At 43.1% G+C, this 21,357-nt stretch overlaps 1 protein-coding gene across 1 annotated transcript in view; it reads right to left on the minus strand.

The window, feature by feature from the left end:
* The window catches only part of ANTXR1 (ANTXR cell adhesion molecule 1), a 262,215-nt gene that overhangs the window by 88,480 nt on the left and 152,378 nt on the right, over positions 1-21,357 (minus strand). Inside the window, exon 13 of the mRNA XM_068989259.1 lies at positions 17,163-17,258. Within this exon, the coding sequence (XP_068845360.1) occupies positions 17,163-17,258 (96 nt within the window). The remainder of the gene's footprint in view (positions 1-17,162; positions 17,259-21,357) is intronic.

Below are 21,357 nucleotides of genomic sequence, written 5' to 3' on the forward strand. Positions count from 1 at the left end.
TGCAATCAGCCTCGTCCATTGCTGCATGGAAGTACAGAGTAGTTGTCACTTGTGAGCCCCAGACCTGCCTCTTTCTGACTGTGAAGATCAGACAGGTCCCTGAACCTCCTTGAGCTCCACTGTCCACTTCTGTGAAATGGGAGCAATAACACTAACCTTGCAGGAACTGAGTCATGGTGAGCAATAATGTTTGCTCTGAAACAGGGTGGGTGCTCAATAGATGGTGCATACTATTATTAGTCCCCTTTCCCTTTCTTATAGTCACTGTTTCTTGCTTTTATCACATCTTTAATGAAGGTTTCACTTAACACTGCCCGCCCTCCCCTCCCCTCCGCCCCGCGTATACTGAATGACTATGTATCGTGATTTCCAGATGGTGCAGCCTACAAGCCAGAGCTTCATAAAATGAGTGAGATAGGAGGCTGGTGTTCAGACAGTGGCCAGGGGGCCTGACAGTGGCCAGGGTCTTCACAGGGGTCAGCAGCAGTGTGTTTTACCACATATTTTTAAGCACATGACATCAGCCAGGAAGTGCAGATATCAGCCAAGTGGCCCACCACTCAGACCAACCCATCTGTGAGCTTATGTTCACAGTGTCTTATTGGATATTTATTGAATTTTACAGCCAACAATGTCCCAAGGGGAACCCCAAAGACAAAGCAAAATGCAAGATTTATTAAGTGTTAATCAAAAGCAGACTAATCTATAATCTAGATCCCACTCTGATGTACTTGTAAACTGGCCACCTGAGCCTCTGAAAAAAATGCCACCATGTTCAGGTAGACAGGATTTAAGCACTTCCATCTGGCCTCCTGGGTTGGGTGTCTGGCTGTATTCAGTGGGAATGAAGAAGACTTCCTATTGCCTCCAGCACTGCCTGCTGCCCCCTAAACACCACTCCCTGCCGACCCCACCCTGAAGTGATGGCAAAAGAGCATCTCAAAGTGCGATCCAGGCAGGCTGAGTTGAAGTCATATGATTACTCCAAGCCTTGAAGCTGGATGGGCTGCCTGTGAGTGAGCCAAACCTTCATACCAAGACCAGCGCCTGGGCCACCCAATGGAGTGCTCTGAGTACACAGCCACATCAGCCCTCCCCACCTCACCCGCCCGAGGGCCCGAGTCCAGGTGGCCTGGAGGAGCAATTGGGCAACAGCCTGCTTCACTCTCCAGCCTACAGCCCACTGCGGCCTTGCTGCACAGAGTGGCCCAGGCTCACAGGATAAAATGCAGACTGCCCTGGCCCCCACAAGACCTGTAAGACATGGCCCCCCACTTCCCTACCTCACTCCTCTCCACCTCCCTCCCCTTCACTTCTGCACTTCAGCCTCCTGGCACCTTCCTGTTCCTTGCATGCACCTGGCTGCTTCTCACTGGGAGCATCTTCCGCCTAAATGCTTGCTGTGTTCCCTGCTTTGTCTGCACGTCTGCAGGTCTCCGTTATGGGGTCTCACAAAACCCAGTATTTTCTATCACACTTTTAAATGTAATTGAAAGTTAATTGCATAATTTCTGGGCTTCTAACTAGTATGACTGGAGGATCTTTATTTCTTACAAGAATGCACACAAGAAGCTGCTGAGCACTACCAGACTTAGGCTTGATTTGGGCCACTTCCCTTCTTAGAAGGTTTTGGAGCTTCCTCTTGGATTTGGGTGGGCTTTCAGCTCCTTCCTCATTAGGAGGGACAAAGAGAAGATGGATAAGGGTGAAGAAATCCTTAACGAAATGTTTAAGAGGAAAATCCCTCAACAGACATATTTGTAAGCGTATCATGGCAGGACTGGGGAGCACTCTGGTCTGTGATGTCTGGAACAGAACTGTCTCTGAAGTATGCTTGTATATATTTTAGACTTTTTTGGTTATGGTAAAATTCACATAACATTAACCACTTAAAAGTGTGAGCCAATTATATTGGGTGTACCAACTGCTATCAGGTAAATGTGAAGATGCTGTCCAGTCGTCAGCAGTGACCTGGAAGAAAGACACAAAACTCTCTCTCTCACACACACACCTCATCTGCTTTCTCACTTCTGTTTTCCCCTGTGCAATGCAATTACATATCACACTCGTGAGCATGTGTACTTTTCTTCACTAAAGCATTTACTATAGCATCCTTAACACAAATGTGTGTCCTGGTTGAAGAAGCCAGGATTCAGGGAAGGAGGAAAATCTTAAGCTTTGGTAGAACTTGTGAAGATGTGAGAGACAGAAGACACCCAGAGAGCAAAAGAAACAGAGGGACCCCCTCTGTTTCATCAGAGACCACACTGAAGAACACAAAGAAAGGAGAATGGAACTCATGGGGCTCATCATTTGCTTTACAGGGGATTAGAGGCATGTGGCATGGATGAAGAAAAGGCTATAATGCTGACAGCAGCAGAAAAACACACTTGTGGCATTTTTTTCTTATTTGGAATCACACAAATAGTTTTTTTTGTTGTTAAGAAAAGAGGACCCTGGCAAGACATCAAAAGCTGGGTTTCTATTTTCAGCCAGTGCAGAAGGAATAACAAGACAATGAGTCACAGCCATCCACCTCTGTTGTTGTGATACTTCATCCTAAGAACGTCCTTCCTTCCGTCCTGTTAACTCAAAAGCATGGGGCTACATCATATTCAAATCCATCATGAAACTTCATGTGTTTATATTTTAAAAATTGAGGCATAGAGCTATTTATACTGTAGCATTATTTTAATTGGGCTTCCCTGGTGGCTCAGACAATAAAGAATCTGCCTGCAATGCAGGAGACCTGGGTTCAATCCCTGGGTTGGGAAGATTCCCTGGAGAAGGGAATGGCAACCCACTCCAAAGTATTCTTGCCTGGAGAATCCCACGGACAGAGGAGCCTGGTGGGCTATAGCCCATGGGGTTTTAAAGAGTTGGACATGACTGAGTGAATGACTAAAATACACACATTACTTTAATTAAGAATTTAAAGCATTTAAAATGCTAGAAAATTTTAGTGTATTATTAATGTTAAAAAATGTGTTACTTTAGAAGGCTTTGGGTGTTCTGTTCTGAACCTATTTCCCTCACTAGGCTGTTACTTTCATGGGGCTAAAATTCTGTAAAGAACTGACATTTTAATTTATTTATTTTGCTTTTATTTTTGAATTAATTTTTAATTGGAGGGACATCGCTTTACAATATTTTGATGGTTTCTGCCATATAATGTCACAAATCAGCTATAATATACATGTATCACCTCCTTCCCTCCCCCCAGCCCTCGAGGTCATCACAGAGTGCCGGGGTGGTCTCCCTGCATTATATGACAACTGCTCACCAGTTATCTAGTTTACACATGACAGTGTATATGTGTCCACGCTACTTTCTCCATTTGTTCCACTCTCTCATCCCCACTGTGTCCATAAGTCTGTTTTCTCTATCTGCATAGCCATTCCTTCTCTGCAAACAGATTCACTGATACCATTTTCTTAGATTCCATATACGTGTTAATACATGATATTTGTTTTTCTCTTCCTGACTTACTTCATTCTGTATAACAGGTTCTAGAACTCACTAGAACTGACTCAGATCCATTCTTTTTTATGGTTGAGTAATAGTCCATGGTATATACGTACCACAGCTTCCTTATCCATTCATCTGTCGATGGACATCTAGGTTGCTTCCATGTCCTAGCTATTGTAAATAGTGCTGCAATGAATACTGGGGTACATGTGTCTTTTTTAATTATGGTTTTCTCAGGGTCTATGCCCTGTAGTGGGATTGCTGGGTTGTATGGTAGTTTTTTATTCCTAGTTTTCTAAAGAATCTCCATACTGTTCTCCATAGTGGCTGTATCAGTTTTTATATTCCCACCAACAGTGCAAGAGAGTTCCCTTTTCTCTGTATCCTCACTACTATTTACTGTTTGGAGATTTTTTGATTTTTTGATGATGGTGTGAGGTGATACCACATTGTAGTTTTGTTTTGCATTTCTCTAATAATTAGTGATGTTGAGCATCTTTTCATGTGTTTATTGGCCATCTGTATGTCTTCTTTGGAGAAATGTTTGTTTAGGTCTTCTGCCCATTTTTTGATTGGGCTGTTTTTCTGATATTGAGCTGTATGAGCTGCTTATTTATTTTGGAGATTAATCCTTTGTTAGTTGTTTCATTTGTAATTATTTTCTCCCATTCTCCCATTTTAACCTTGTTTATTTCTTCATTTGCTGTGCAAAAGCTTTTAAGTTTAATTAGGTCTCATTTATTTATTTATTTTTGTTTTTATTTCCACTACTCTAGGAGTAGGGGTCAAAGAGGATCTTGCTGTGATTTATGTCAAAGAGTGTACTGCCTATGTTTTCCTCTAAGAGGTTTATAGTTTCCGGAGTTACATTTAAGTCTTTAATTCATTTTGAATTTATTTTTGTGTATGGTGTTAAGAAGTATTCCTGTTTCATTCTTTTACATGTGGCTGTCCAGTTTTCCCAGCATCACTGACTGAAGAGGCAGTCTTTTCTGATTATATATTTTTGCCTCCTTTGTCAGAGATAAGGTGCCCAAATGTGCGGGAGTTTATCTCTGAGCTTTTTGTCTTGTTCCATTGGTCTATATTTTTATTTTTGTGCCAACACCATACTCTCTTGATGACTGTAGCTTTGTAATATAGTCTGAAATCAAAAAGGTTGATTTCTCCAGCTCCATTTTTCTTTCTCAAGATTGCTTTGGCTGTTCAGGGTCTTTTGTGTTTCCATATAAATTGTGAATTTTTTTGTTTTAGTTCTATGAAAAATGCCATTGGTAGTTTGATAGGGATTGCACTGAATCATAGATTGCCTTGGGAAGTATAGTCATTTTCACAATATTGATTCTTCCAATCCAAGAACATGATATATCTCTCCATCTGTTTGTACTGCTTTTGATATCTTTCATCAGTGTCTTACAGTTTTCTGCATATGAGTCTTTTGTCTCTTTAGGTATATTTATCCCTAGGTATTTTATCCTTTTTGTTGAAATGGTGAATGGGATTGTTTCCTTAATTTCTCTTTCTGAGTTTTCATTGTTAGTGTATAGGAATGCAAGGGATTTCTGTGCATAAATTTTATATCCTGTGACTTTACCGTATTCATTGATTAGCCCTAGAAATTTTCTGGTGGCATCTTTAGGGTTTTCTACGTATAGTGTCATGTCATCTGCAAACAGTGAGTTTTGCTTCTTCTTTTCCAATCTGGACTCCTTTTATTTCTTTTTCTTCTTTGATTGCTGTGACTAGGACTTTCAAAACTATGTTGAATAATAGTAGTGAGAATGGGCATCCTTGTCTTCTTCCTGATCTTACAGGAAATGCTTCAGTTTTTCACCACCGAAAATAATGTTTGCTGTAGGTTTATTATGTTGAGATATATTCCCTCTATGAAGTTTTTTTTTTTTTTATCATAAATGGCTATTGAATTTTTGAAATGACATTTTAAGAAACACCCTTCAAGTTATGGGAGAAATAATGGTATTTAGAGAACTTTTGGTGTATCTGCTACTTAACCATTGTTAATTTTGTAAAGAGCACAGGAAAGACAAATGACAGGGCCTGACTTTCTCAACTGGTTTTTGGTCTTTTGTGCTTTCTATGCATAGTAGAACACCTAGGAATCTGAGTAATAATATTCCTTGAGTTTGGGTAATTTTCAATTGTGAACTCAGGTGTAGTTTGCATTTACCTATGGGAGTCTTATGAAGACTCAGCTAAGGGATCCTCCTGCCGGAGGGGATTCAAGTTTCATTTTGCAGATTCCTAAGTACTTCTAAACTGTGAATCCCTTTCTCTTAGTTTGTAATTTATAGAACCCAAAGTAATATATATTTGAACTCTAAAACTGAGAGGATGTTGTTTTGAATTTTTAGTGACACACACACACACATCAAACTCATAGCCCATCCTTTTACTCAAAGTCTCAGCTGTAGGCAGAAGATTCAGTCCTACTCTCAAACTTTTATGGACTTATGTAAAGCTATGAAACCAAATGTCTAGGTTATTGAGATTAGAAAATCACCACTGCTTTAGGGTCAGCTAAGCACCTAATTTCCAGAACCTTCTTTATTTTGTCCCTGGAAATGTCTGTTTTCTTGTGATTCTGGTTATGCACTTGAAACAAACTTTTATTATACATTTTTTCCAGGAATTTGTTTTTATTTTGCTGTGAGGTCTAGTGTATCACCAGCTGGGAGTAATCAATTTTTTGCAAATGATTACCTCCTGCATGCTCAGGAGGCATGCTAAGTTGCTTCAATCATGTCTGACTCTGTTCAACAGTATGGACTGTAGCCTGCCAGGCTCCTCTGTCCATGGGATTCTCCAGGCTAGAATAGTGGAGTGGGTTGCCATTTCCTTCTCCAGGGGATCTTCCCAACCCAGGGATCGAATTTTCTCTTACATCTCCTGCATTGGCAGGCAGGTTCTTTATCACTAGCGCCACCTCAGAGGGGTTAACTCAAATAAATGTATTTAGATGCTTAAATTCATTTGGAGGTTTTGATTTAAAACATTGCATATTATGGGACTTCTGGACTGATACCTTAATTCCAACTCTTTTGCTACTTCCCTGGCCTTACAGCTCAGTTGGTATAGAATTCGCCTACAATGCATGAGGCCCCGGTTCAATTCCTGGGTCGCGAAGATCTGTTAGAGAAGGGAGAGGCTACCCACTCCAGTATTCTTGGGCTTCCCTTGTGGCTCAGCTGGTAAAGTATCCACCTGCAATTTGGGAGACCTGGGTTCGATCCCTGGGTTGGGAAGATTCCCTGGAGAAGCAAAAGGCTTTCTCACTGCAGTATTCTGGCCTGGGGAATGCCATGGACTGTATAGTCCATGGGTTGCAAAGAGTTGGACATGACTGAGTGACTTTCACTTTCACTGACCTCATATGTTCTGTGTGAGGAGAAGCCATCAGAAGAGAGCTGTGTATAGAAGAAATGCCAATGAGATCTGAAAAGCCATATAACAAAAGGCTTTAGTCTCATGGATGGAAGGAGATGCTTGCTCTTTTGCTTTTACAATCTAGACTTCAATTCTGATTCCTTAACCTTATAATAAATATCTTTCTAATTAAAATCAAGAAACCAAGGGAAACTAGGCAATGCAATGTGGAGAATGTCCAGCAAGTATGAGATACTAGCTGATGACAGATAATGAATCTTACTATACAAACAGTATAAATGTAATAGAAACCTCACAGCTGATTAAAGCTGGCCAAGTACTGCTTGAATTCAATCAATTTACACTGTAAAAGTTTAGTAAAGGCTACTGCCAAGGGTGTTGATCTAGAATGTAGTACAAGACATTTTCAAAGAAATGAGCTCAACTTTTTTTTGTCTTTTGCATTTGGAACTCACATTCCAAATAATTCTTGGCCTTTCATCATATCTCCCTTAAGACTGGAATTATTTCAAAGGCAAAACTCATCCATAACTCAAGAGAGAATGGTGGCAAGAATTTTAACATCAGTTGATAAGGCCCAAATGACTTACATGGTAATTCAAAAAAACGGTTATGCATAGTCTCCAGTAGACAATGTGCCAGGCACTGCAAAACTGAGACAGTTTTTAAAAAATCCACAAATTTAGATTCCCTGAAGCTTGGAGGAGCATCTTGTCTGCCTTGGTTATGAGCAAGGTGATTCCAGCAATGGGGCGTGGCTGTGGATCTCATCAGGACGCACACTGAGCAAGCATGGGGGGTGATGTTCACAGTGTGTCTGGGCTTGTTGGCATTGATGTACTCTTCCAGAAGGGCAGGAATGGGGCCATTCTTAGGAACCCAGGAATATGACTTTCAGCCAGTTCAGCATTCTCTGGGATTATGTTTCCCAAACAGTCTTTGGCAGAATGTTAGTATCCTTCCAGACATCAGTATGTCTATAGGTGTTTGGGAAGGACTAGTGTCCATCTAGGTGCTGGTATGTTAATGGGTGGGGATAGGCCTAGGCCAAGGGGAAGGGGCTCCAGGGTCAAAAGAAGCTTAGGTGGATGTTGTTTAGAAATGTTGCCACTGACTACTTGCATCATATTTTGATGTGTAACCAGATTTGAGGATCACAGGCCAGGACATGTTGAAGGGGAGGAGCAGATTCACTTATACTAGGTGAGAATAAAAGGGAGTAAACTTAGAGCCAATAAGGTTCCAATTTTCTAATTTTTCACATGAGGAAATGAATTTAAAAGATTTTCCTTTAACTGATGGATGATAATCTCATACTGGAACCCCACTGTCTTTAATGACGGCTCGTCTCTTCCCAGCTCACTCGGGGGCATGAGGATGGTGGTGGGTGGGTTCACAAGCAAGTGTCAAGGCCAGCTCTGCAGGGATGAGGGAAGCCATGAAGGCAAGGTGGAGATGACAACAGACTGGGTGTTTGGGGCCTGCGGTGCAGGGCAGGCCACGACAGAGCTCTGTGTAATCTTGCAAGCTTCAGAGCAAGGCGTGTTCAGATGGGAGTGGGTGGAGGCTGGAAAGGGGTCCAGAAAGCACGATGAATCTAGGCCTAAAATGCCTGGCTAAGGAGCTGCTTGTACTTGTTAGGTTTCTATTAAATAAACTTCAATAAATCCCTTTGGTGATGTGAGGCTTGGTTGTCTGGCCCTGAAAATTAAATATTATGCTTAAAGGTGTGGAGGGCATTATTTGAAGACTTTATTTTTATTTCAATTTAAGGCATATCAAGTTCCTGATTAATTTTCATCCCTTGGAATTTGTCACTGGTGATGACAAAGGGGCTTATTTGTTGAGCTACCCTGGAAATTCAATAAGGGAATTAAACATGATCCTTTACATAATTCTTTAAAAACTGTTCATAAAATACCTACAAGGTCGTTAAAAACAAAGCAAAGTAAAAGGGAACTGACTTTTGTTTATATTGAGAGAAATTCTCAATACAAGCACATAATCTTTTCCCAACAAACTGAGTAAAAATATTTGCTATTATTTGAATAGAAATATAGCAATTTGATTTCACCTAAATAGTGTGGTTTAATTAGCTGGGTCGCAGAAGAATTGCGACTCTCTAGCAGGATCTCTTTGGAGTAGGAAATGGCAACCCACTCAGTATTCTTGTCTGGAGAGTTCCATGGACAGGGGAGCCTGGTGGGCTACAGTTTGTGGGGTCACAAAGAGTTAGACACAACTGAGCGACTAAGCCCAGCACAGCAAGATCTCTTACTTTCTTTCTAGTTGTGGAAAAAAAACATACAACCTACTCTTAACCATTTTGAAGTGTACAGTTCAGTAGTGTTAAGTATATTCACATTGTTAGGCAACCAAGCTCCAGAACTTTCTCATCTGGCAAAATACAGTAGGATCTTTTGGCTCAGGGCTCCTGACCCCATTTACCTTTCAATAAAATGGGCACATTTCTAGGATTATATTTAAGAAGCAGATATAAAAGTACTTTGTTATGCAATGTTTGATACATATAAAACCATGTGTTAACAGACATGTAATTTATGAAACCTAATAATGATGATGCAAACACTCATGAGACTACCAGGCCCTACAGTTCCACTGTTTATGAGTTCCTTGCATATCCCCAAGATGATTTAGCTTTTTAGTTTAGTTTGGAAAACATATGAATTACATGCCAGGCACTGTACTCCTCTGAAGGATGATTTTCTGTGACTAGTTTCTCCCTCCCCTGGAGGGGTTCATTGTATAGTGACAGGAACATATATATGAATGAATTGCTGTGTTAGAATGAAACAGTTCTCTAGTCTAGTGGTATCCAATCTTTTTGGCACCAGGGACAGGTTTCATGGAAGACAATCTTTCCAAGGACGGCGAGATTGGAGGGATGGTTTTGTGATGATCCAAGCTCATCATATTTAGGGTTCATGCTCCTATGGGAATCCAATGTGGCCACTGATCTGACAGGAGGCAGAGCTCAGGTGGTAATGTGAGCAACAGGGAGTGGCTGAAAATATAGATGAAGCTTCCCTCACTGGCCTGCCTGCTGCTCACCTCCTGCTGTGCAGCCCTGCTTCTAACAGGCCATTGACCAGTGCTGGTCTGAGGGTTGGGGACCCCTGCTTTAACAGATGTGTGAAAAAAGTGCTATGAAAACCAAGGAAAGTTGAAGCTAATTCTCCCAGGTGGGAAAAAGGAAAACTAGTTAGATGGAGTAATCATGAGCAGGACTTCAAAGAGGAATTGTAGACAGAATAGATAAAGACTATGAGAATATTTCAGCAAGTGGAAACAACAGAAAGAGACCAATAAAAACTACATGGTATGTTCAAGGAGCCCCAAAGAACAGAGCGAGCCTGGAGACCACTCTCCTTCCATTTGGCTACTCAAAGAACTTTGAGATTTATAAGTAACAGTCTTGAACTGGGCACGGTTAATGTCTGCGGAACTACACTCCTGGCTTCCAACAGCTTATGTCTATAGGGGAAGATTGACAAGTAAACAGTCAGTAAGAACAGCATGGTTGGTGCCACGAAGAAGCCCTCACGGGGTGCTTAGGGCGTCCATGCACACACAGGGAGGAGGGTAGGAGGTGAGGCTGGAGAAGGGGGTTATGGCCAGACTGGGAAGGGTCTACACATGCCAAGTCAAGGAATTTGAAGTCTATTTTAGAGAACTTGAACAGTCATGAGGATTTGGGGCTGGGAAGGGAGTGGGATCACGAACTGTTTCCTTGATTATTTTTTTTTTTAAGGAAAAAAATCTAGTGATGGTAGACTAAAAGAGCAGTTATAAAGTTACTGCAAAAGTTCAGGTGGGAGATGCAGAACCTTAGACTAGGGCAATGACATGCCTCCATTCACTCATTCATTCATTCCAAACTATTTGTTAAGCAACTCCTGAGTTCTAGGTATTATACTTGGGCTGGGGTAGAGGATGTGGACAGAAGTGCCAGACGAGACGGGGTGTGAGAGAAGAGGATGCTCTATACACAATTCCAAAGTGAGAGAAGACGAGAAGAGAGAGAGAAGACATTGGCAACCACTCTGCTGTCTCTAGTTTGGGCAGCCCCTAGGATGATGACATATCCATTCATGAAGACCAGTTCCGGGGTCAACAAGTTTAACTGGGACATGTTGTGAGGGTGGGTAGAAATACCCATGTTTGAGAAAGCCACTCGGTCCTGATACTATAGACCTAATCTTTTGAAGCCAAGGCCAGAGATGGGTGGCCACATTGAGAAGCCATCAGCATATTCATTGTAGCCGAAGTCATGAGCATGGGTGATGTTGCCAGAGACAATGTGTACAGAAGGCTGAAGACAGTCTCAAAGAACAAGAGGTGAGCAGCAGCACGAGACAGAAGAGTCAGCAGCAGCCAGCAGGGGAGAGAGTTGAAAGGAGAGAGTGCCCACTGCTGAAAGAACTAGAGTAGGAAGAGAAGCGAGCACTCCTGGCTGGGAGTTCAGGCTTGCAAGGGATGGACTAGAGAAACAATGGTGATGGAGCCCAGGGTGCAGCAGGCTGAAGAGTGAATGGAAGAACAGTCTGCTCTGCAGAGAAGTTTTCAGATCAAAGAGAGGGAGAAGGAATAGGGCAGCTTGACAGAGGAATAAGCTATGACACATTTATAAAGGCTGAAGGAGGCCAGCAGGCAGCGGGGAGGAAGACAGTGGAAAGGATGAAGATACCATAGGCAGAGGTGGGTGGGGCAGAACAGGATGAAAGACATGAGGGGCAGGAGAGGGAGAGGGGCCAGTCTGCCTCTGGGGAAGGGAGGGATGCTGGAGAAGGATGCACACAAGCCTGTTTGAAGTGGAAGGTTTCTCACAGGATGGTTTCCATCTTCCCACTGAGACAGAAGAGCAGGTTGTCTGTTGAGAGTGAAAGGGCCAGAAGCACCATAGACATCTCCAGGGGAAGGAGAACAGTCTGGGAGAGACACTGTGAGGGTGGAATCTGGGGCTCCATACAGATGAGGTCAGAGTTTGCTAAGCAATTCAAAGGACTGGTAAATGTGTCCTGGCTTCATCAGTGTGCTCAGGCCATTATTTTCTGAATGGATCAGCATCTTGGGAGCAGGAGAGAAGACTTACAATTGCTCTGTTTAGGTGCAGGAAGGGGGCAGGGCAGGTGGAGAAGGAGTTATGGAATCGAGAGTGTTCCTGAGAGTGGCAACATGGGGTCAGTAGGTTAAGAGACCATGTAAGCTTTTGTTCTATCCCCAGATTTTTGATTTGGAGGAGTCAAGCCCCCACTGCTAATCAGGGATCTATCAGTGTCTGGTGACCTGCTGAAATTTAGGCCAGAGGTGATGGCCTTTCCCTGTGTACATGAAGCTACCACCCTCGCTGGACTGCAGGCTCTTGTTAGGGTGCTGGCTCTTGGCTGGGATGATGGTAGACACCCAGGGTTACCTACGTTTTCTTCATCTATATTAGATGATATTTACTGCTAATACCACTGATTTACTGTTGACTTTTTCACTCTTACAATATATTTCAACCCTTTTTTCATGATCATCTTCTTATTTAGATTTCTTGGTCTTCCTTTTTTTAAAGTTCAATTGAGAAAGTTCAATAATATTGGACCAGCTAGTAAGTAGATAGAATGGCCATTGCATGACTTAAAAGGTTCTGGCAATGCCCCTTGTGGAACTGAGGCAGGGCTCTATTTACTTGCCTATTTTGGGGTAAAATATTGGCTCCTGAATTCCCTTTCTGCAACTGCAAATAAACCCAGGCTACACAGTCCAGTGACTCTCTCCCTTTCAATGGGAATGTTTTTGGCACCAGTGAATAAAGGTAGGAATCTTAGAAATCAAAGGTTTACCTGGGGATACTGAGGTCCATGCTGGGAAACACTAAAAGGTTTTGATCCAGGGTCTGGAAAAATTCTCTCTCCATTGGTCACCACTGATAGACTATTCTCTGCTATTTGGGCAAGAAGTTAACCCAGGTTTCATCTAGGCAGAAGATAAGAGCCAGATGGGAGTAAGGTCCTTTCAGAAAGGCAAAATGCAATGAGTAGCACCAGTCACTCTCACCCTTCAGATTTCTTCTTCCAGATGGGGCCAACAGGAAGCAAGAGGATACTGAGTTCTGCAGAGGGCCAGCTTGTAGTAACCAATACACTTGCTCTGGTCATCCTGGTCATTACTTTTAAAATGTTCATTATGATGAGTAAAGAGTGATCTAATTGCCTGCCCTTCTACCCCTGCCACCCTCCAGGACTTTGTGGACCACCCCTATTCCCAGTTCATATCCAGCCACTCAAGGGTTAATGTTTGGCTCAGTTGGGATGGGGGGTCTTGCGGGTTGTTAAATACTTTAAATATCATTCCTGGAGGGAATTGTGCAGAAGACAGAGGAAGGACACAGCAGAGAATCCTCCTGGGCTCCTCACGTTACAGACCCTTTCTGCTCTCTGGTTATTTTCCATCATTGAGATGTGGCTTTGGTACCAGGTCACTGAGGCATTCCTCACACTTGAGGCAGGGTAGAGAGAAGGACAGAGGAAGGTTTCAGGACCATCAGTTACAAGGATGCGCTCTGTCAGTCCCAGACTTGGAGAGGGGGTGCTGTCAAACAAGGGAGAGAAACTGCCTGCATTCTGCCTCTTAGGGAGGCAGGAGATGATGTCTGCCCTCCTTCCTGTATACTCCCTTCAGAAAACACATGACTTTATCCCACCCACTTCAGAGCATCACCGTTCATGAAGGAAGCCAGTGATTAAGAAGCAATTCTGGGGGTACACTAAGTGTCAGCCCCAGCCAGCTTTTAGAAATAGCTGTGAGGGCCGTTTCTATAGACCTCATAAGCAAGGAAATCAATCTCTAAGATCTTCCCCTTGCAAAGAAATCCTTCAGGACTTAAAAAATCAGACCGCATTAAGACTTTTGGCTGTCTTCCAAAGCAACATAGGCTTAACCAGATAGAATCGTTGAAAAATATTTTGAGTATTGCAAAACAATCTGGCCTTATGTAATCCTGCTCCCAATAATGAAAGGCGTTAATTAAGAGACATTTTCCTGGAAAATAAAACCACAATAAGATATCATCTCATGCCTGTTAGGATGGTTATCATCAAAAAGACAATAACAAGTGTTGGTGGAACTCCTTATACACCATTCATGGGAACATAAACTGGTATAGCCACAGTGGAAAACAGTACGGAGGTTCCTCAAAAAATTAGAAATAGAACTACCAAGATGCAGCAATTCCACTTTTAGGAAACAAAATTACTATCCCCAAGAAGTACCAGCAGCCTCGTGTTCATTACAACCTTATTTATAATAGCCAAGACATGGAAACAACCTATGAAGGATGATTGGATAAAGACGATGTGATATGCATATACTGCGAAATACTATCCGGCTATAAAAAAGGAAGGAAATCCTTCCATTTGTGACATTTGACTTTGAGGACATTACTCTAAGTGAAGTAAGTCAGGCAGAGCAAGACAAATACTGTATGATCTCACACCTGGAATTTAGAAGAACCAGATTCATAAAAGCAGATCAGATTTGTGGTTGCCAGAGGCAGGTGTTGGGGTACAGGTTTGAGGGTAGAGGAATTGAGTGAAGGTAGTCAAAATGTACAAATTTCCACTTAGTTCTAAGATAAATAAGCTCTGGAGCTGTAATGTAAGACATGATGTCTACAGCTTAGACTACTGTACTGTCCATTTGACAATTACTAAGAAAGTAGCCCTTGGGCTTCCCTGGTGGCTCAGTGGTGAAGAATTCATATGCCAGTGAAGGAGACATGGGATTGATCCCTGGGTTGGGAAGATCCCTGGATGAAGGAAATGGCAACCCACTCCAGTATCCTTGCCTGGGAAATCCTACAGACAGAGGAGCCTGGTGGGCTATAGTCCCTGGGGTCACAAAAGAGTCGGACATGACCTAGTGGCTAAACACCACCACCACTACCAAGAAAATAGTTCTTAAAAGTTCTTATCACAAAGAAAAAAGTGTGTAACTATGTGGGGTAATGGATGTTTGTTGTGGTAAACTTTGTGCAATACATGTATCAAATCATTAAGTTGTATACTGTAAACTTATAAAATGTTATATGTCAATTATATCTCAATAAAACTGGAAAAAAGAGACATTTTTCACCAATATAAATTGAATGCCATATGGTACACTTATGTATTCTTATTATACTAACTCTTTTAAAATAATATTAATTATTGTTATTAAAAATAATATAAGCAACTGTTTCAAGCAGTATATATACACATATGCATATATATTATACAGATATAGATATACATATTTATGACCCTTTAATTTTCACTATCTACCTATGAGGTCAGAGATCTCATTGCCCTCAGTATACAAATGAGGAAACTGGGGGACAGAGAGGTTAAGTAACTTGCTCAAGATCACAGAGCAAGTAAGTCATAGAGTACTGCTTGGCTGTTTTATTGTTTCTAGCTGCCCTCACTCAGAAGTAACAGTTTTTAACAATTAAAGGGACTCAGTGAACAAAGGTGATGCCTACTATAACAGAGGCCCTGGTGCTCACTCTGGGCTGCCACCAATACCACCACCAGCCACCCCTTCTTTAAGAGACCCTCCAGAATTCCAAACTTGGAAATGTGTATATTTCTGAATCACCATAAAGAGCACTCTGGCTGGCTCTTTTTTTTTTTTTTAACCTTCAAAATAAAATGGTTGTGCAGCCTTAAGTATTTAAACATTTAACTTTTGAGGCTGCTGTGGCCGAGACAGCATAAAATCTTGGTGAAATCACTCCAGCCTGGATTACACTAATTGACCCAAGATTTGCACCTGTCTGGAGTTCCTCCCCACTACACATTCTTGTCTGCTAAAAGTCATCTTTTCCCGTCTACACCAGAGGCCTCTGTTGGTGCAAAGGCTTTACTTTCCAGAAATCCTTGCCACATGGATCCATATCCTGGCTGAATTTCTTGTCTCATCCATTTCCCATCTCCTTAAGATGTCATTTGAAGACATTTCCTCCTTCAGTTCAAGTCTAGTGCTCCATGAGTCTTGGGTTTCTGTTCTTCACACAGAATTAAAAAAACAACAACAACAACTTTTTTTTTTTTGCTGTACTGAGCAGTGTGTGGAACGTTAGTTCCTTGGCCAGGGATTGAACCTGTGCCCTCTGCACTAGAAGTGCGGTGTTAACCACTGGAACACCAGGGTATTTCCACACACAGATTTTAGGAGCTTTGTGCTTTGTGCTTAAATGTTGGCATTCCAGAGATAATGTGAAGACAAACTGGTCTGGAGAGTCTCATCATCTGTTTTCCCCTCCTGGGCTGGCCACAGGAGGACTGAAATCCAGGGAATGAAAGATGCCGCAGCAGCAGAGCCGCGCTGATTCAAGCCTGCCTGGCTTTACAGTGCACGCTCTGACTGTGCAAGAAGGCAGGGCGCGTGCTAGAACTAGACCTGTGAGACCTAATGTTTTTCTTCATTTGAATAGTATGTTGTTTGGGCTTTTCCTTTTGTTTGGGTCTCTGGGCCAGGGAATAGAAACTGATCGTTGCTGTTGTTTAGTCAGTAAATCCTGTCTGACTCTTTCGTGACCCCATGGACTGTAGCCTGCCAGGCTCCTCTGTCCATAGAATTTCCCAGGCAAGAATACTGGAGTGGATTACCATGCCCTCTTCCAGGGGATCTTCCTGACCCAGGGATCGAACCCATGTCTCTTATGTCTCCTGCATTGGCACGTGGGTTCTATACCACTAGCACCACCTGGGAAGCCCAGGTGCATGCTATGAAAGGTAGGTGCCACTCTGTATTGTTAAAAATGGAGGCCTAAGTCACTTTCTCGGATGAACTGACAAGTTGCTAAGACCAAGCTGGCTTTGGAAGAGTATCAGTTGGTGCAACTCAACAAATATGTGTGTGCACACATGTACATGTACCAAACACACACACGTTCATGTGTATTGGTTACATATCAACTAAGCCTCATCATTTACAGTATTCTACTAATCCTTCCTAGGCACTGGACCCAGAGCAAGCTCTCTAGCTGTTCTATCCAAACGGCATGTCCACTGGCAAACTCACTCCCTAACCCATTTGAACTCCTAATGACTCAGTTTTATTGACTGTGTTAGATTTTGCCAATTTTGTATTAATTGTACCCCAAACCGCTAGATTTATTCTTAATTATTTACACATTTTCTTGTCACCCTTTCCTTGCGCGTGGTACTGTTAACTTTGTGTCACTCTTTGCTTTGAGTGGCCAGAGGCCCAAGGTCAGGGGAGGAGGTTGCGTCACTTACCACAGTGCAGCAGAGGGGCCAGAACCACCAGAGGAGTGCCAGGGCCAGGAGTAGGAACAGGATCAGCAGGGCGATCGCCAGGATGGAGCCATCGGACTGTGGGGCCGAGAGAGAGGGTGGTCAGCAGTGGGACTGGCTGTGTGTGCAACCAGCACGGAGCTTGGGTGGGGCAAGGAAACACCTGCGGTCCCCCCGCCCCACACTCCTATCCTCAATATGCAGATTTAAGGCCTGGAGAAGAGCGCAGCTCGCTAAGCAAATGGCTGAGACTCTGCTCAGCATTTTGGGCAACACTCTATGTAGTCAATTCTCATAAGAAACGGATTCCTCTTTTCAGCGAGGCCCTGTTCTTCTCTTTGAACACCATCCCAAAGGACCGATCCTGCAAGAGACAGAGCAGATGGCCGCTCATGCATCTGGGCGCTGAGAAGGCCTCTGCCACTCCCTACCTGCCTGCGGACCATCACCCTCTGCCCGGTGACAGTTCTGCTCCCTGGATCTGCTGCTCCTCTCACCACCTGGGCTGGACTCAGGACAGTTCTCAGGACTCAGTCTGCTTCCCTGAACCTGTGTCTCATAAGTGCATGGAACAGATTCACAAGCAAAGACTAGAGCCCACAGATAGGATGTGATAAAGGGCAAAGGGATTCCAGGGTATGGACGGTAAAGCAGCTGCTGCTGACCCTGGGAGGAGAGGGGTGTGGCGGCTGAGTCAATGCTGCTGTCAGAGCCAGTGAGACAGGCAGCCAAGACAAATTATGCCCACTTCCAAACACGCCTAGGCCAGTCCCCAAAATGACAGTTGCTGTGGCCTGAGATGGTTAACTTTTAGCCGCAGAGATCTCATTGACTGCGTGTCAGTATTCTGAGGCTGCTGGTTCAAAGAGGCAGATTTAAGTGCCTTCTATCTCCCTTCCTTCCCAGCTACTGGGAATGCAAGGGGGCACAATGTTTGGAGCTAGGGGTTAGAGGCAAGTTGTCACAGGTATTAATTGTCATGGGTACCCCTTCTGAATACAGCTGGCACTTCCATTTTCAGCACCTCCCTGGGAAAATCAGGCATGTTTGCACAGATGATGATGATGGTAAGGATGATGATAATAAACGAAAGCAACCTAAATGTTTAACAAAGAATGACTAATAATACATTATAGAATCACCATGCAGTCAGTTACTCTGTAGATATTATGTTTGCAAATAATATCTAAATGACCCTAGAAAACACTCCTGATATAAAGAGTGGACTTATGTATATGTGTCAAGAGTGAGAGAGAGACTGAGGGATATTTACTAAAATATTAATGGTGGTTTTGTGGGTAGTGGGTTAATGGTAATTTAAAAAAATTTTATCTTTGTTCTTTTCCCTTTTTAACATTGCATAATAAGAAAATAAACTCCTGAAGCTGTATTTTAAAAATCTGCACTTGGGGATCCTCCCTTTGATGTGAGCTCTCACGTGGCCCTGGGGCTCTTACCCGGGGTTGGTGGACCTGTGGGTACACAGACAGGCTCAGCTGGATGGAAGGTGTCACCCTCCTAGAATGACTCTCATGAACTTTAGGGCACACGACTTCATGGGAAGCTGTTCACAGTGTGACCAGGTTCTCAAAGCTGCTCCCTCCCACCCATTTCCAGAGCCGGGAGGCTGGGTGGCCTGTCTGAGGTTACACAGTAGGTTAATGGCAGAGCTGGAGTGTGACTCACCCTTACTCTGAGTGCTCATCAGGGGCTACTGGAAGCTGTTCAAAGGCATCTCTTACTCTGTGGAACGTCTTTGACCCAAAAGCCAGGAAACTAAACATTTGTCTCCCACCAAGCCAAGGCTTGGGAATGCCCTATTGTCCCTGAGGGAGCTGCCCCTCACAGGTGCAGGTGCAGGGCTGGGCAGAGGGTGGGGAGAGGGCACAGTGGCCCAAGGATGCTCCTGGACCACAACATTTATGCATGAGCTATAGCAGAAAATGATGCTCTTCTGGAAGACACAAAGAAACGATGGGTGTTTTCCAGACTTACTGTTAGTCAAAGACAGCCCTCTTGATCTTTCCATCCCTACTACATTCCATGCCCATAAAATGGAGATACTAAACCTCACCTGCTTCAGTGCATTGACGTGAGGAGAAAATGAATTGTAAGATGAAAGCAGATATGACTGGATGAGAGGTTTGGAGGCCATCAAGCCAGACGCTGAGCTGAACTCACTCTCTCTCTGTTTCCACATGGCCAGCAAATATGGTGGCCATTTCACATCATAAATCTGTTTGCACTCGGAATAATAGGTGATTTTGTTACTGCAAAGCTTATAGACCTTTGGTATTTCAGTATTAAGTTATAATTTAGTAAAGACTACAGACTACATGTATTCACTTTATACGCAGTCTCTCCTCTTCTGATTTAATTCTCACTCTAGAGAAAGGAAGTGAAGCAGAAAGGCTGATGTATTTGGGAGATTTTAAAAAATTTCCTTCTGGAAAAAGGAGAAGGTTTCCTATGAAGTGGGGAGGGTGAAGGACCGGGCCCAGATGGGAAGACAGAAGGCTTCATTACTGGAAGAAGATTTCCTGGATTCAGACAAAGCTCTGTGTGGCCTGCCTCTGGCCAGGTTTGGTCTGACCCTACCCAGCCCCAGGCCTCCCTGCTGTAGTGGAGGAAGACAGCGTGGGACTCAGGCAGGGGTGAGTACACTGGGGATGCTGGGGGAGAGGAAATGTAGCAGGGAGGGGGGTCCTGAAGGGACTGACCCCTGCTCTGGATGCAGCCCCCAATAAACCCCCCAAATGCACTGCCTTGTTTTCAAGATCTTCCGGCAACCATTATATACAAACATCCAGGGCAAAAACAGTCACCATCAAACCAAGGGGGTGCATTTTTGGTAAACTTAGACCCAAGACTCACGTTTTATAAGGAGATAACATCTGCATGAACATGAACCTCAGTGGTTCATTCATGGATTCATTCAGCAAACGTTTATGGTGGGTCTGTCTTGTGCCCACTGAGCGGATCTCTGGGGTAAGGACTAATTAGAGAGAACCAGGGTTTTCACAGTCTGCTGAGGCACATGTATCAACTGTTACCCATACGTAGGGGCCTGTGTGCCATTCAACAGTTGTACACACAGCACCTTTTACTTATTAATTTGTTGGATCTTTTTTTAAATTTTATTAAAAAATTTTAAAAATGTTACACAATTTTGAAGGTTTACTTTCCATTTACAGTTATTACAAACTATCGGCTCTACTCTGTGTTGATAGTACATCCTAGAGCTTATCTTACATGCAGTAGTTTGCACCTCCTGCTCCCTCCCTCCTCTGTTACCCCTCCCCCCACCAGTAACCACCATTCGTTTTCTTATACCTGTGAATCCCATGCAGCAGCTTTTATGTGCCATGCAGCAGCTTTTATGTGCCAGGCAGTGAACTATGTAGACAGTCTCAATTCTTCAAGCTTACATTCTGGGGCAATAGTAATAATGTAATGACGATAATAATACCTGTCATTAGCACAGCTAATACTGTACACTTACTGTGTGCCAGGGACTGTCCATTCTATGTATTAACATCCTTTCTATATGTCAGTTCACTTAATTCTCATTAACAACCTTATGGATTCAATAATATTATGCTTCCCATTCTACAGATAAACATACTGAGGCAAACATAGGAAAAGAACCACGCCCCGGTTCACAGGTGAAAAACCAGAATTTAAGGCTGGGTCATTTGGTAAGATCAAGAAACCACCTAAATGTCCATCAACAGATGAATGGATAAAGAAAATGTGGTGCATACATATGATAGAATGCTACTCAGCCATAAAAGATGAAATAGTGCCATTCGCAGTAACACGGATGGACCTAGAGGTGATCATACTAAGTGAAGCAAGTCAGACAGAGAAAGACAAATACCCTCCTATGTCACTTATATGTCAAATCTAAAATGCGACGCAAAGGAACTTATCTATGAGACAGAAACACACTCAGACATAGAGAAAAGACTTGTGGCTGCCATGGGGGAGGGGGGTGGGGGAGGGATGGGGTGGAAGATTGGGATTAGCAGCTGCAAACTGTTATACAGACAATGGAGAGACAACAAGGGCCTACTATATGGCACAGGGATCTTTATTCAATATCTTGTGATAAACTGTAATGGAAAAGAATATGAAAAAGAATGCATATATTTATGTATCTATCTATCTATATATG

This window comes from Capricornis sumatraensis, chromosome 1 (assembly GCF_032405125.1).
Source record: "Capricornis sumatraensis isolate serow.1 chromosome 1, serow.2, whole genome shotgun sequence".
NCBI lineage: Eukaryota > Metazoa > Chordata > Mammalia > Artiodactyla > Bovidae > Capricornis > Capricornis sumatraensis.